At 65.9% G+C, this 13,570-nt stretch overlaps 1 protein-coding gene across 1 annotated transcript; it reads left to right on the forward strand.

Annotated features, from left to right (window-relative positions):
- Nucleotides 1–6,556: 6,556 nt before the first annotated feature.
- On the forward strand, nt 6,557–12,703 carry FAAP20 (FA core complex associated protein 20). Its single transcript, XM_032361028.1, has 4 exons — nt 6,557–6,665; nt 6,885–7,014; nt 7,105–7,391; nt 12,473–12,703. The coding sequence occupies exons 1-4, from the start codon at nt 6,604–6,606 to the stop codon at nt 12,534–12,536; spliced, it is 543 nt and encodes a 180-aa protein (XP_032216919.1). The 5' UTR covers nt 6,557–6,603; the 3' UTR covers nt 12,537–12,703.
- Nucleotides 12,704–13,570: the final 867 nt, after the last annotated feature.

Consider the following 13,570-nt stretch of genomic DNA (forward strand, 5'->3'; position numbering starts at 1 on the left):
TGTCTGTAAATGGGGTGGAACAGTAGCACCTCCATTGCGGGACTGGATGTGGGCAAATGGGCTGGGCCCCGATGTGAGCGTGGCCTGAGGACCTGGGCCCCTTGGTGCAGCTGCTCACAGGGCAGGGTCTGGGGAGGGGGGAGGGGAAGCAGCTCGCAGAGGAGGGGCCCAGCAGCTCTTCCCTGCCCCGGGCTCTGATCCACCACCAGGCAGGGCTCTGAGAAAGCAGGAACTGTCCCCACCTCCACTCCAGGCAGGGCGTGGGGCCACCAGCCCCACCACTGGGAAGCCAGGGGCCGCTCAGACCCCAGCTGCCCACCATCCCCTCCCTGAAGGGGTGGACTGTGAGGGGCCAAGCCTGCCCCCTGAGGGCAACCCATGTGTGGCGGTGGCTGGGACCCCCGACTCAGCTGCCCGGGCCCAGGCGGGATGACCAACAGCAGGGACCTGAGCCCGGCTGTGGGTGAGCGGAGTCAGGGAGACAGAAGCCAGCATTCCCTGTGGGAAAAGGGGGAGGCCTCAGAGGAGGAGAGGGGCTGCCTGGAGGGGCCTCCGTGGTTCCCTCGGTCCTTCCAGCTCTGACTGGGGGGTGGGGGCAGGACTCCGTGGACTCCGTGGAGCGGCTGCCCCCGATGTGCCCCAGAACTAGCCCACACGTGTCGGGTGTCCCAGACGGCAGGGCCCTTCTCCCTCTGTCCCCACCCCACATTCTTCGCACCCGTATCCACCCCCAACCTCCTCCCTGGAGTGGCCGGATGGGCCTGAAGCTGCCTCGGACTGAGGGGCTGGCTGGCTCCCTGGGCTGCTGCTCTGGCCAGGACCCCTCTGCCACGCATCCGTGACTTCGGGGCCGGAGGGAGGGGGTGGGGAGGGGATGACTGGCCGCAGGATGGAGGGCAGGCCCAGCTCGGCGGCCCAAGGGGGCTTGGGGTGGCTGCCTGCCTGGGTGCTGACCCCCGGCTTGGGCTCCCACTGGCCACACATCTCCTGCGGGCCTCCGGCGGGATCCTCGGGGGGCCAGGTTGCCTCCCTCTGGTTGGCCGAAGGGCCCCAGTAAGACTCAGGTGGTGAAATGACTTTAGGTCCATAACTCCTGGGGGTGGGGTAAGACAGAAGCTGCTCTCCCGGCCTGTGCCCCCCACCCCTGTCCCCCAAGACCTCTACCTGTTATTGCCAGGGAGGTCAAATGCCATCCAATGACCCCTGCCCCAGCCTCTGTGTCACACAGGGCCCAGGCCTCTGTGCCCTTCCAGAGAGGCGGGTAGAGCAGGACGGCCTGGGTTCGGGAAGACAGGAAGGAGGGGAGGACAAGCACAGAAGTGGGGGGGAGGGAGACCGGGGGAGAGGAGAAGAGGGGGTGAGGGGAGGCGGGAGGGGGAGGGGCCGGGGGAGGGGCCGGGGGGAGGGAAGGGGAGGAGCAGGGCGCGTGAGGAGGCCAGGCCAGGGCTCAGGAGCTCCTCCCAGAGGGACGCGCCCCTGCGCTGGGGGCCCCACCAGGGTTGCAGGCAGCCCAAGCACACCTCCAGGCAAGGAGCTGGGAGCTTCCCAGGTCCCCGCTCTCCCACACGGACATGGGGGGACACAGCCCGGGCTCCTGGCGGCCGTGGGTCTGGTCTGGGGCCTGGCGTCTCAGGAAGTCGTGGCCCCCACGGGCAGGTCCGCCGGCAGCAGGCAGCCGATGGGGAGAGCCGCTCCCCTTAGAGCCGAAGCCAGGCTCTCCGGGAGAGCTCCGGCCCCGGATGGCCCGTCCTGGGCCCTTCCCAGGAAACACGTGGGTTGGAAGCTGAGCTGGCTCTGCTCTGCGGGGTGGTTGGCAGGACCCAGGGAGAGGGGAATGGGAGAGGGGGGGTTCGGGCTGCCCAGCTGCCCCCAGCTGCCCAGACTGTCCTTGGTGCTGGCAGCCAGAAGAGCATCCCGGGCCTGTGGCACGAGGGCCCGGAACTGGCAGCCTGATACCACAGGACCTATCCAGAGGCCACAAGTCTCGGTTTGGACCGAGGGTGCGGGAGGGGCGGGGCTCCCTTGGAAGGCCCCGGGAGGGTCTTCCTGGACCCCTCAGGCTTTCCGGGCTCCCGGCTGGCTGCAGGGCTCCGGCCCGGCCTCTGTGTTTTCGTGGCTGTGTGTGCAAGCTCCCCTCTTCTTACCAGGACACCAGTCCGACCGGATCACAGGCCCACCTAACCCAGCGCTGCCTCATCGCAACCAGACTCCGTCTGCAAAAACCTGGCTTCCTAACTGGGCCACACTCACAGGTTCCCAGCAGACACGGAATTTCGTTCAACGCTGTTTAACCCCCAATATCCCCAAAGCTTGGTCTCTGCTTGACTTTCACTCCCTCCAGCCCGGGTCACCCTCAGGACTGGCTGGCTACTTCAATCTGGGTCCCTCTGCATGGGTCCCCTGAGTTTCTGGGGATGCCCTGGGTGTAGAGTGTGGGCTCCCCATCCTGGGAAGGCACACTGCACCCCCAACCTCCAGTTCCCACTCGTGGGGCAGGAAAACCCAGGAGCACCCACCACGTGGACGGAGGCCTCGTGGAGGAGCTTTGGCTGGGCCAGGAGGGCTTCTCGGTGGAGGGGACACCAGAGCAGAGCCCCAGGGCCAGCAGGATCTACCACCTGCAGGCCACAGTGAGGGCAGAAGCCTGAGCTGCAGACTTCGACCAGGACCGAGAAAGGACCAGTGTGACTGGGCAGAGGGCAGCAGCCGAGAAGGGTGTGGATGGTGGGGCAGATGGGGATCTCGCGGCCAGCTCTGAGAGGACCACTGGGTGGGGGGGGCTGTCGGGAGAGAGGCAGTGGCCAGGATGGGGCGTGCAGACAGGGCCGCCATCCCTCCTGGGCCAACTCTCCAGCTGTTCCTTGGCTGTGGGGCTCTTGGGGTGGCAGCTGGAGGCTGTGCCAGCCCAGGACTTGAGCCCAGTGAGCTCCGGTGGGGCTCGGCCGCAGATGCCCACCCCCCGTGACGAGGCGGTGCCTTGAGGAAGCTGCGCGCCTCTGGTTCCCGAACCGGTGAGTGGGCCCCACACCCCCACCCCACTGCCCCATGGGTCCTGCCACATTTCCCAGGCAACCGTTTCCAGGCCTGTCTGCCTGGCCCTCCACACCCCTCGAATGCTGCTGCCTGGCATACCGCGGCCGGCAGTTGCGGCCCAGTGTCGTCCGCCAGCTAGACTCGTCCAAAGGCTTGGCTCAGGGAGGAGGCAGCCCAGCGTTTGAGGCTGGCCTCACCCGGCGAGCAGGTGCAGCTGGGCCACCCTGAGGGCCACACAGCCCGGCGGTGGCAGCCCTGCCCCCCGCCCTAAGCACACACACGGCCTGCTGCCGGTCTCACCTGGAAGTTGGAAGGCCACCCTGCTCTCCAGGGCTTCCCAGGTCACGCCTGCAGCTTCAGTCCCCGTCTGTCCATCCTCGCCATCTTGACCCCGTCTGCACAGTGGCCTGATGGTTGACCCAGGTCCCCCTAGTCCCAAGGAGGGTGCGGAGACGCTAAATGGGGCTCAGTCCACTGCAGCTGTCTCCAGGCCAGGATCAGGCTAATCGGTCTTTCCTGGCTCAAGCCCTGCTAGGAAGCAGAGGTGGCTGGCGGGCACCTGCTGGGCTCCTGGGGCTAGCACTGGCCAAAGGAGCCAACACCCCTTTCTCGCCTTGGCTCTGAGAGCACTGGGAGCCGAGACATTTGCTCCTTGGGTGCAAGGTACTGGGCTGGGACAGGCCCCTGACCAGCTGGCCACACACGTCCAGTCCTGGGACAGGCACCTGGGCGGGGGGCAGGGTCTAGGTCATCACCCACAGATTCCTCCCGTTCCCGTGGACAAACCCAGGGGAGTGGAGAGTGGGCTGCACGGGGCTGCAGGGCAGGCCCCCCGGCTCCTGGATCACTTGCTGCTCTGCCCCGTGGGGCCTGGGTGAAATGGTGGTTGCAAACAGGAATTTGGGCTCAGCCGCAGTCCCAATCCGAAGTTAATCTCCAGGGAAGCCCGACTCAGCACCTGTCCCGGCGGCAGGCCCGGCCTTTCCAGCCCGCTCAACTAACTGGTCAGCCTCCAGCGTCTTGCCAGTGACGCGGGGACAGCTGCAGCAAGGTGGGTCTGTCCTGTCATCCACACTCTGCTCTGCTCCAGAAGGCCCCAGGGCGGGGGCGGGGCGGTGAGCAGCGGGGTTGGGGGGTGGCGCTTCCCCTAGCACCGTGCTCCGTGGAAGCGCCCCAGGCCCTGGGTCCGTCTCTGACAGGGGAGCTAATCCCCAGCAGCTGGATGAAACCAGAGAGAAGAAGCCCCCCAGGAGGACAGCTTGTACGCAGGGCTCTGGCGCGGCTGCCCCCAGAAGACCAGGCCCTGAGGGCCTTTGTTCTGCCAGTAAGTGCAGGCCTGGCCTGGGGGTCCCAGCTTCGCCCTTGGCTGTCAAGGGCAAACGAGGACCCCCAGGCTGGCTCAGGGCAAGGAGCATCCCCCCCCCCCGCCGCCCCACCGTGCCGTAGGCTGCAGCCAGGCTCCTTCAGGCCAGCCCTGACTTGGGGCACCTGCTTTCAGGCCCAGGTCCTCGACTGTGGCCCATCCGAGACCCCTCCATGCCAATGCCTTGCTCTGCCCTTCTCAGTCGGGTAGTGGGGCCGTGTGAGGCCTGTAGAGAAGGGGACAGGAAGGGGCAGGAGTGGCTGGGACTCTGAAGACCCCAGTGTCCGTCTTCAGGAGCAGTAGCTGCTCGCACCAACGTCCCCACGCACCTTCCCAGCATGGGCCGGGAGCTGAGTGCGCGCTATGAGGCCCGGCTATGCCTTCCTCCCTCTGAGCATCCCCGTGGGCACCTGGCTAAGGCTTTGAAGCTGCGGAAGCTGCAGCCAGGCCACGGGCCCATGTCAGGGAGCTGCTGACACAAGCTGTTTGGTGGTCCTGGATCTGCCAGACACCCTCACTGAGCCCCACCCGGGAGCCCTCACATCTGGGGTGCCCTTTCCTGGGAGCAGGCCCGGCTGCAGGCCACCTCCTTCGGGGGCTCCCGGGACCACCCCGCGTGGTGACTCTGCTCGTTTATGCACATGGGGTCTGTTTCCGGTTGGTCACGACCAAGGTCTCCGTCCACTGGAGGCCTCCGGGATCTAGAACAATCCTTGACGGAGGGAGATATTCAGGGAGTGTTTGGTGAACGACCTCATCCCCATTGTCGAGGTCTGCACTGGCCACTGGATGCAGGGTGACCTCAGCGCCACTGAGAACAATGCTGACTCAGGGACGGGGGGGCCCTTGGACTGGAGTGTGCAGTGAGGGGGTGCCCAAGGCCTGGGACTGGAGGAGGGCAGGACAGTGGCTTGCCGAGGGGCGAAGGTGAGGGGGTTGGATCAGTGCTGTGGGAGCCCCTGAGGAAGAGGGTGCAGATCCCCAAAGCTGCTGGGATTAGGGAGAGCCGAGGGGTCCCAGCACCGCCAGCGACATCTGCTTGTCTATGGAGGGGAGTCCCTGCCACCCAGCTCCCTGCACAGGGCAGCCCTGGTGAGGGTGGGGGTCACCTTGGGGCCCACCGGGCAGGGCTCTGCAGGAGCAGAAGCAGCCGAGAGTGCCCTGGGCGGCTGCTGCCACCACGTGGTGGCTCGAGTGGTGGCCGGACCGAGCACCTGGGCCCCGAGTCTCAGGGAATCCCCTCCCGGCCCTGAGCCCGGAGGACCCCCGCCACCCGGCCCCTGGCCCCGGACGCCGGCCGTGGCGGGCCACACGGAACTCGGTGGCTCTCTTCTCTTCTTAACTCCGAGAACCAAGTTCCTCGCGTTAGAGGGAAACAACGGTCCTGAGATGGACAGGCCGAGCCCCCTCGGACGGAGCGGGAAACCGAAGCCCGGAGCTGGGCGGTGCCGCGGAGGCGGCGGAGCCGCGGGGCAGGTGGGCTCCAGCTGAGGGGAGCTGCCCGGGCACAAGGGGAAGGGGTCCCCGAGCTGACCCCACGCCCAGCTCCTCCTCCCAAGACTCTGCGGACCCCAAGCCTCCAGACCACGGCAGGAGACGGGCCCCCCCCGCCCCGCCCCGCAAGTCTGTCTCAGCTGGAAGTCAGCCCCTCGGGGCCTCCCGGCCTTCCCGACCTCAGTCCCACCTCCGGTGCAGGAAGGAACGGCGGCCTCCGTCCCCTCCAAGGCGGAGGTCAGCGTCCCCTCCGACCGCGTCCGACAGCGTCCCAAAGGGGAGGCCGCCTCAGGGTCCGAGGAGCGCGCTGCGCTGTGGGGTGGGGGTCCAGGGGCGGTGTCCAGCGCTGACACGGGAGGGGGCGGGGCGCGCGGGGAGGGGGCGGGTCCAGGTCCACGGCGTACTTCGGACGGGAGGTTGGCGCGGAGGGCGGGGGGCGGGGTCCCGACGAGGGGCGGGGCGGGGCGGGAGGGGGAACAGTCTGTGCCGGGGGCGGGGTGGGGGTGGGGTGTCCTGTGCCGGGGCGGGGTCAGTGCGGGGGGCGGGGTCCCCGTCGGGGGGCGGGGCGGGGGGAAAGGCTGTGCGGGGGGCGGGGTCCCTGGTGGGGGGCGGGGTGAGGGGGGGGATCCTGTGCCGGGGCGGGGTCCGTGCGGGGGGCGGGGCGGGGTCCGCCGCGGGCCTCTCACTTCCGCCGGACGCGCGGCTCGGGGCGGATGGAGGTGGCGCGGAGGCCGCGGCCCGGGCTGCGTCGCCGGAGGCCGTCCTCGGGGGCCGGGTGAGGCCGGAGGCCGCGGGGAGAGAGGGGTGGGGCGGGGCCGGGCGGGGGCGGGAGAGGAGGCCCGCGTCCCCCGGCCGCACTGGGGCCCAGGGCCGCGCACCCACGTGTTTCCCGGAACCCGACTCGGTTCCGCGCCCCCCGCCCGCCCCCTCGGGCTTGTCCCCCCCAACCCCTCTCCCCCGCCGGGGCCCCGCTGACTGCTCCGCGCTCCCGCAGCGGCCGCGGGGGGCCCCTCCCGGGGGACGGCGGCGAGCGCGCGCGGCCGTGGACGGAGCTGCTGCGCGCCGCGAGCGCGGATCTGAGCCCCGACGGAGAGCTGCCGCCGCTGCCCGCCTTCCCCGGCCCGGTGCGTGGCGGGGGCCCGCGGGGCGTGGGAGGGGGCGGGGCCCTGGCCGGGGAGGCGCCGGTGACGCGGCCCGACGACCCGGTTCGGCAGGAGCCCGGCGGCGGCCCGGAGCGCAGCGCGGCCCCCGAGGTGTTCACCGTGGGAGGCCGCACCTTTCCCTGGACGCCCTTCCCGCCGGCCCCGAGGGGAGGCGGGGACCCAGGACGATCCTCCCGCGTGCTCCTTGGGGCCCGGGGACGCTCGGGGTCCCCGGCCCGGTCCCCGCAGCGACGCCCCGCGCCGGAGCCCCGCGGGACCCCCGGCGCCCGGGAGCAGCTGTGGGAGGCCGTGCCGACCCTGCGGAGCTGCCCCATGTGCCAGGCCGACTTCGCCCCCGGGTGAGTGCGCCCGGACCTCGGTTCCCTCCTCTGACCGCAGCGCCGTACTTGGCCTGCGCAGCCGGCGGAGCGCAGCCACTGACCCGTTCGCCAGCCGGCGCGGGTGTACGGGTCTGCCGGTCCCCCTCTCGCTTGTCCCTGGGAGCCCCGGGGCCAGGCTGCAGTCTCCCCGGAGCCGCCCCTGCAGCAGCGGGGCAGGGAGCCCCACCTCTGAGTCTCAGGGACCCTGGTGATGGCGGCCATCCCCAGGCTGAGGCCGTCTCCAGGGCCCCTCTGGGGCTTCAGGTCACCAAGCAGTTCCCTGTGTAAAGCGTCCCACCTGAATTTTCATAGGGGGTGGGTTTTACAAAAATGAGGACTTTGTGTGTCCCGAGATGATGTTTTACCTCAAGAACTCATTGTATGTCTTTATGTTGTTGTTTTTTTTTTTTTTAAAGATGCATTTATTTTACAGAGGGAGTGCGCACGGTTGGGGAGGGGGTCGGAGGGAGAGGGACCAGACAGGCCCGCTGCTGAGCGTGGGGCCCGATCATGACCTGAGCCAAAGCCAAGAGTCCAGCTCTTAAGTGACCGAGCAGCCCAGGAGTCCCTCTTCATATCTTTTTCTAAGTGAGGGGAGTGGAGTCGGTGTTGCCGAGCTGTTAAACCCAGAGTGCCCAGCTCGTGGGCCACGTGTCACACAGCTAGGGACGCCGGTGTGGGGGTCACGAGTGCGGGTGTAGCCGCGGACGGCAGTTTTCGGTAAGTGGGCCAGCTGCAAATGTCCTGTGGCTGGGAGGTGGCGTGCAGGTCACAGGCCGCTTCCCTGGTTGTCCGGAAGCAAACACCATCCCGGACGGGGAGGGCGACCCCGCTGATGGCAAAGCAGACGCCGTCAAAGCCGTGGCTTGGAAAAGCACACAGCGTGCTCACGCAGGTCTTTAGTGCTGCTGTTACCGGACATGGGACGTCCAGTTCTGGTGCGTGTCGGCTCCTCCAGCCTGCACTGCTGTTACCGGGGCCGGCTTTGAAAGCCCGGTGTTGGGGTGAGCCCAGTACCCCCGTGCTTTCCTCCTTATGCCCATACAGCACAGGCGGGAGCGGGCTGGTTTGGGGGAGACGGTGGCTGTCCTGGACTGGGACGGCGTGTGGGCGGAGCCCCAGCAGGCGGAGCCACAGGCCGGGCCTGGAGGACGTGGCTCAGTGGCCCACGGGAGCACCAGGATATCTGCAAAACGTTTCCAGGCCCAGCAGCTCCCTGCACTGCCCCCTGCGCGTACTCGTGTTTTGGGATGGGTGTGAATTGCGAGTCCCGCTGGCCAGTTCTGAGAATGCCGAGAACACTCTTTTTTTTTTTTTTTTTTTTAAGATTTTATTTATTTATTTGACAGAGATCACAAGCAAGTAGAGAGGCAGGCAGAGAGAGAGAGAGGGAAGCGGGCTCCCTGCTGAGCAGAGAGCCCGATGCGGGCCTCGATCCCAGGACCCTGAGATCATGACCCGAGCCGAAGGCAGCGGCTTAACCCACTGAGCCACCCAGGCGCCCAAGAACACTCTTTAAAAGCAGTGGCCTTTCTGCTTCACCGCAAGTCCACGAACCCCGGGGCCAGAGGATGGCACAGCAGGCTCTAGAGGGAAATTCGTTTTCTTGGCAGAAGCTCTCAAGGTGCCCCCCTTTTCTCCTCTTCTGGATGGGGCTTGTCTTGGGAATGCTGGCATTTCTGCTCGGTGCAAAAAGAGACTCCCGACGACAGAGACCTCAGAGAGAACAAAGTTCCCGTTTTGAGTTTTATAAGCAGTTCGGTTAAGGCTTGGCAGCGTGCCTCATTGTTTTCCGAAGTCGGTGTTGGTGCCGTGGTTCCAGGCTGTGGCCTGTCGGGATCCACTTGTAGCATGTTCTTCCACGTGGCTGCAGGGGAGTGGGTGCTGGGGCCACACACCCCTCTGGTCCTCGCAGTGACTGGGGAGACTGAGGGGACACGGGTCCTTGCAAACAAAGGTCTGGCCCTCGGTGGGATGCTCAGGACCCTGGGGCAAGGAGACTGCCTGGGCTCCGGGCGGGTCCCACCTAGCAGGTGCGCCGGGTAACTAAGCTGTCCTACCAGCTTGTGACTTTCCCTAGAAAAGTGACAGTTTTTAGTGATTCTTGGGACTTTTTTGATATATATTATCCTTTATTTTTAAAAAACTTATTTTATTTTTAAAAAACATTTTATTCATTTATTTGACAGATCACGAGCAGGCAGAGAGGCAGGTAGAGAGAGAGGAGGAAGCAGGCTCTCCATGGAGCAGAGAGCCTGATGCGGGACTCGATCCCAGGAGCCTGGGATCTGACTTGAGCCAAAGGCAGAGGCTTTAACCCACTGAGCCACCCAGGCACCCTTAAAAAATTTATTTTTAAAATATTTTATTTATTTACTAGAGACACCAAGAGAGGGAACACAAGCAGGGGGAGTGGGAGAGGGAGAAGCAGGCTCCCCACTGAGCGGGGAGCCTGAGTCGGGGCTTAGTCCCAGGACCCCGGGATCATGACCTGACCCGAAGGTAGATGCTTAGACTAAGCGCCTCTAAAAAAATGTTTTGTTTTTTTTTTTAAAGATTTTTTTAATTTATTTGACAGACAGAGATCACAAGTAGGCAGAGGCAGGCAGAGAGAGAGGAGGAAACAGGCTCCCCGTTGAGCAGAGAGCCCGATGTGGAACTCTATCCCAGGACTCTTGAGATCATGACCTGAGCCGAAGGCAGCGGCTTAACCCACTGAGCCACCCAGGCGCCCTAAAAAAATGTTTTTAAATAAACTCTATACCCAAGCTGGGCCTTGAACTCATGACCCTGGGGTCCAGAGTCACATACTCTACGACTGAGCCAGCCGGGCGCCCCGCATGGGACACGTGCGAGCCAGAGGCTGAAGCCGCGCTCAGCCCTTCTGATGGGCCATGGGGGCGACTGGTGACCTGACGGCTTCTGGTGGCACGTGTGCTTTGGGGACACGGTGCTGTGGGACGCGCCCACCGTTTGCCTCAAGGCAGTGTGTTCAGGTCACTCAGGTCGGTTTTTCTGCGATGTGAGGCGAGGTTACACAGTGGACGCGCTGGGGTGTGAGACCCCGCGCCCTGGAGAGCTGCTTGCTGCTGCGGTCACGGCTTCTGTGGGCTCCCTGATGCCTGCAAGCCACGGGGGCGGTTGGGGAGACAGACCCCCACGGGCCACTTGACATGGGGCTGGGGAAGCCAGAAGCTGAGTCACGTCCCGTGTGTGCGAGGAGCGCCTGGCATCGTACTGGCGCCGAGCCCCCGCGGGCCGCCGTCCGGTCCCGTCAGGAGAGGCTCTCGGGCCGGTCTCCTGTCCTGCGGCCGCGCCGGCTGTCCGCACACCGGGCTTCCGTGCGACGGTGAGGCGGGCCTGTCTCGGGGCAAGCTGTGGTGGGAGGCTGCCAAGACCAAGTTCTCTCAGTAGGGGGAGGTCTGGAGGGTCCCAGAGGGCAACTCCCCCACTCCCGACCGAGGGAGGCCGCCTGGAAACTGCAGACAAGATGACCTGTTCACCCCTTAGACTCTTGTGGCAGCCTTGAGGGGGGCACGCAGCGGCCCAGCTACTTGGGAGTGCGCGGACCAGCCCTGGATTCTGAAGGGGCAGCTAGTGGCCACCGGAAGGGGCACAGGCGCCCAGAGCAGCGGGGGAAGAGGCGGTGGTGTGACCCATGCTGTCTGCAGTGATGCTCCAGGGACAGGCCCTTCCACTCTGGCCAGTGAACGTGGCCAGCTGACCAGGATGGTTCTAGACGGGCAGAGGAAAGGTCATGTCTGCGGGTAGGGAGACGCCGTCTGGGCAGACCACCTGTGAGGTCACGGCACAGAGGTGTCCCAGAGGGTCCTGTGGGACCCACAGCGACAGGGGGGTATCTGCTCTGCCAGCTGCAGAGACCCAGGGTGCCCACCTGGGAAGAGCTGCGGGGGCAGGACTGGTGTCCGCTCCGTAGGGTGCGGGTGGGGCCCTGGCCACCATGACACGTGCCCGGTGTGGGGCAGAGGCTGTGAGGGCGAGGTGCCGAACCCGGAGAGGTACAGGGAGGCAGGGCCTTTGGGAGCATCGGGGTAGCAGGAGGCCAAGGGGCTGCGGGCAGGCCAGCGGCTGGGTGGGCACAAGGAGCATTGCTGGTCACCACCGGTGGGCTCGGCCTCTCTGTGGAGGGTGTCCCCCGGCAGCCCTGCTGAGCACCCCAGCTCTGCCACTTGGGGGCACAGACAAAAGCCGCCCATCCACGGTTCTCAGCACACCGGAGACGGTCCTGCCTGGCCCGCCCTCCTCGATGGGGTCAGATGAGACCAGGGATGGAAGGTGCTCTGTGCCACGAATCTAGACCCTGCCCACACCCCACTGGACACCGAGAGGCCTCAGTGCCCCCAGAGTTGTAGGATGGCAGCCCAGGTTCACTGAACCCCATCTCTAAGGGGGCTTGGTCTCCGCACGTCAAGAAAACACAGTCTCAGACCTGAGCCGCAGCACCCCTTCCCCCCACCTCTTGTCCCTGCCTCTCGGAATGGACCCTGGTCGTGCTCCCGGGGCCCCAGTCTTTGTGCTTTTCTTTTTTTTCCTTTTTGGGGTGCCAAGTGGGGTGGGTTTTATAGGTGAGGACATGACCCTCTTACAGAGCCCCAGCCATGGGCAGGCTGGGGACCGAGAAAGGGCCACCCTCGACCGTGAGGCCTGACCAGGGAGCCACCAGGTGGGCTTTCGGGCTTCAGGACAAGCAGCTTGCTGGGAGCCGTGAGGTTGTCAAGCCTAGTGGGCTCCCAAAGGCCCCAGGAGGCCCAAGCAGACACAGGGCACCCCTCCCCCCCAGCCTCAGACTTGGGCACCTGGGTGAGCCTTGAGAACGTGTCCCCTGATGGGGACATTTGACCTGTTCCGGATGGTGTGGCCGCCCCGGACCTCCCGCCTGCCCCGTGTCTGACTGGCTATGGAGACTCATGGGGTTCCCTCTGGCTGACCTTCCGTGTAGTGGTTACACCAGGGGAGGGCAGGAGTGGCGGGTGCCCTGGTGAGGCGGCATGTGGTCATCCGTTCCCTGCGCGTGGCTGACGGACTCCTCCCTCTCACAGTCTGGACGTTGATCACCACCTTGCTCAGTGCCTGGCGGAAAGTGCAGAAGACGTGGTGTGGTGAGCCGCCGTTCCCGCCAGCCCAGCCCGTGCAGAGGCCCAGGCCCTCGGCCAGAACCATGTCCTCCGCCTTGAAAGCCACGTATTAAAAGTGTGGACTCGGGGTGCCTGGGTGGCTCAGTGGGTGAAGCCTCTGCCTTCGGCTCAGGTCCTGATCTCAGGGTCCTGGGATTGAGCCCCGCATCGGGCTCTCTACTTGGCGGGGAGCCATCTCCCCCGCCCCCCGCCTGCCTCTCTGCCTACTTGGGATCTCTCTTTGTCAAATAAATAAAATTTTTTTTTTTTAAGAAGTGTGGACTCCTGGCGTGTGTGTGTGTGTGTCGGGACTGACCCATGGGCTCCTTTCGGTTTCTGGCCTCGCCAAGCAGGCGCTCTTCTGCCGTCAGAAGCAGACGGAGGTGCGTGGCGGAGGGACCCCAGCCCGGCGGGAGGAGCCCAGTCCGTCGAGCGGAACTGGCCGGACGGCGGGGTCGCCCGCCCCACTCGCCCGCGCTTCGCCTCCCCGGGTGAACCGCTCGTTCCGCGGTGCTGGCCGCCTGGGCCCAAGACCCCTCACCGTTGGGCAGGCGGGGACTTAGGGGAGGGTCCAGGCCAGCGTGCCGGAACATTCCGCACCGGCCAGGTGGTGGTTGTGCTTCCAGGGCAAGTGGAAGATGGCCACAAGAGCGTCGAGGTCATTTTCCTTCCCGTGCTGACGGCCGCAGACTGTGGGAGAGCCGGGCTTGCGTGGCCTCCACGGCGGCCACAGAGCGGTGGCGGTAGGGGGCAGGTCAGCGGCCAAGCAGAGACCGTGGAGGAAACTGCGTGTGACCGAGGGCAGGGTGCCAGTCTGCAGACCGCATGCTGCGTGACCCCCGCCGTAGGGGCTTCTGGAAGCAGCACAGCCAGAAACAGCTGGAGACCAGTGGTCACGAGAGGGCAGGCACACGGCACGTCCAGGCGGCGAGGCTCCGCTGCGCGGTCTGCACTACGGACACGTGTCTTCCCGTCCAGACCCGCACTGCGACCCCAAGACTTGAACCCGGCACCCTAGGGATG

This window comes from Mustela erminea, chromosome 10 (assembly GCF_009829155.1).
Source record: "Mustela erminea isolate mMusErm1 chromosome 10, mMusErm1.Pri, whole genome shotgun sequence".
NCBI lineage: Eukaryota > Metazoa > Chordata > Mammalia > Carnivora > Mustelidae > Mustela > Mustela erminea.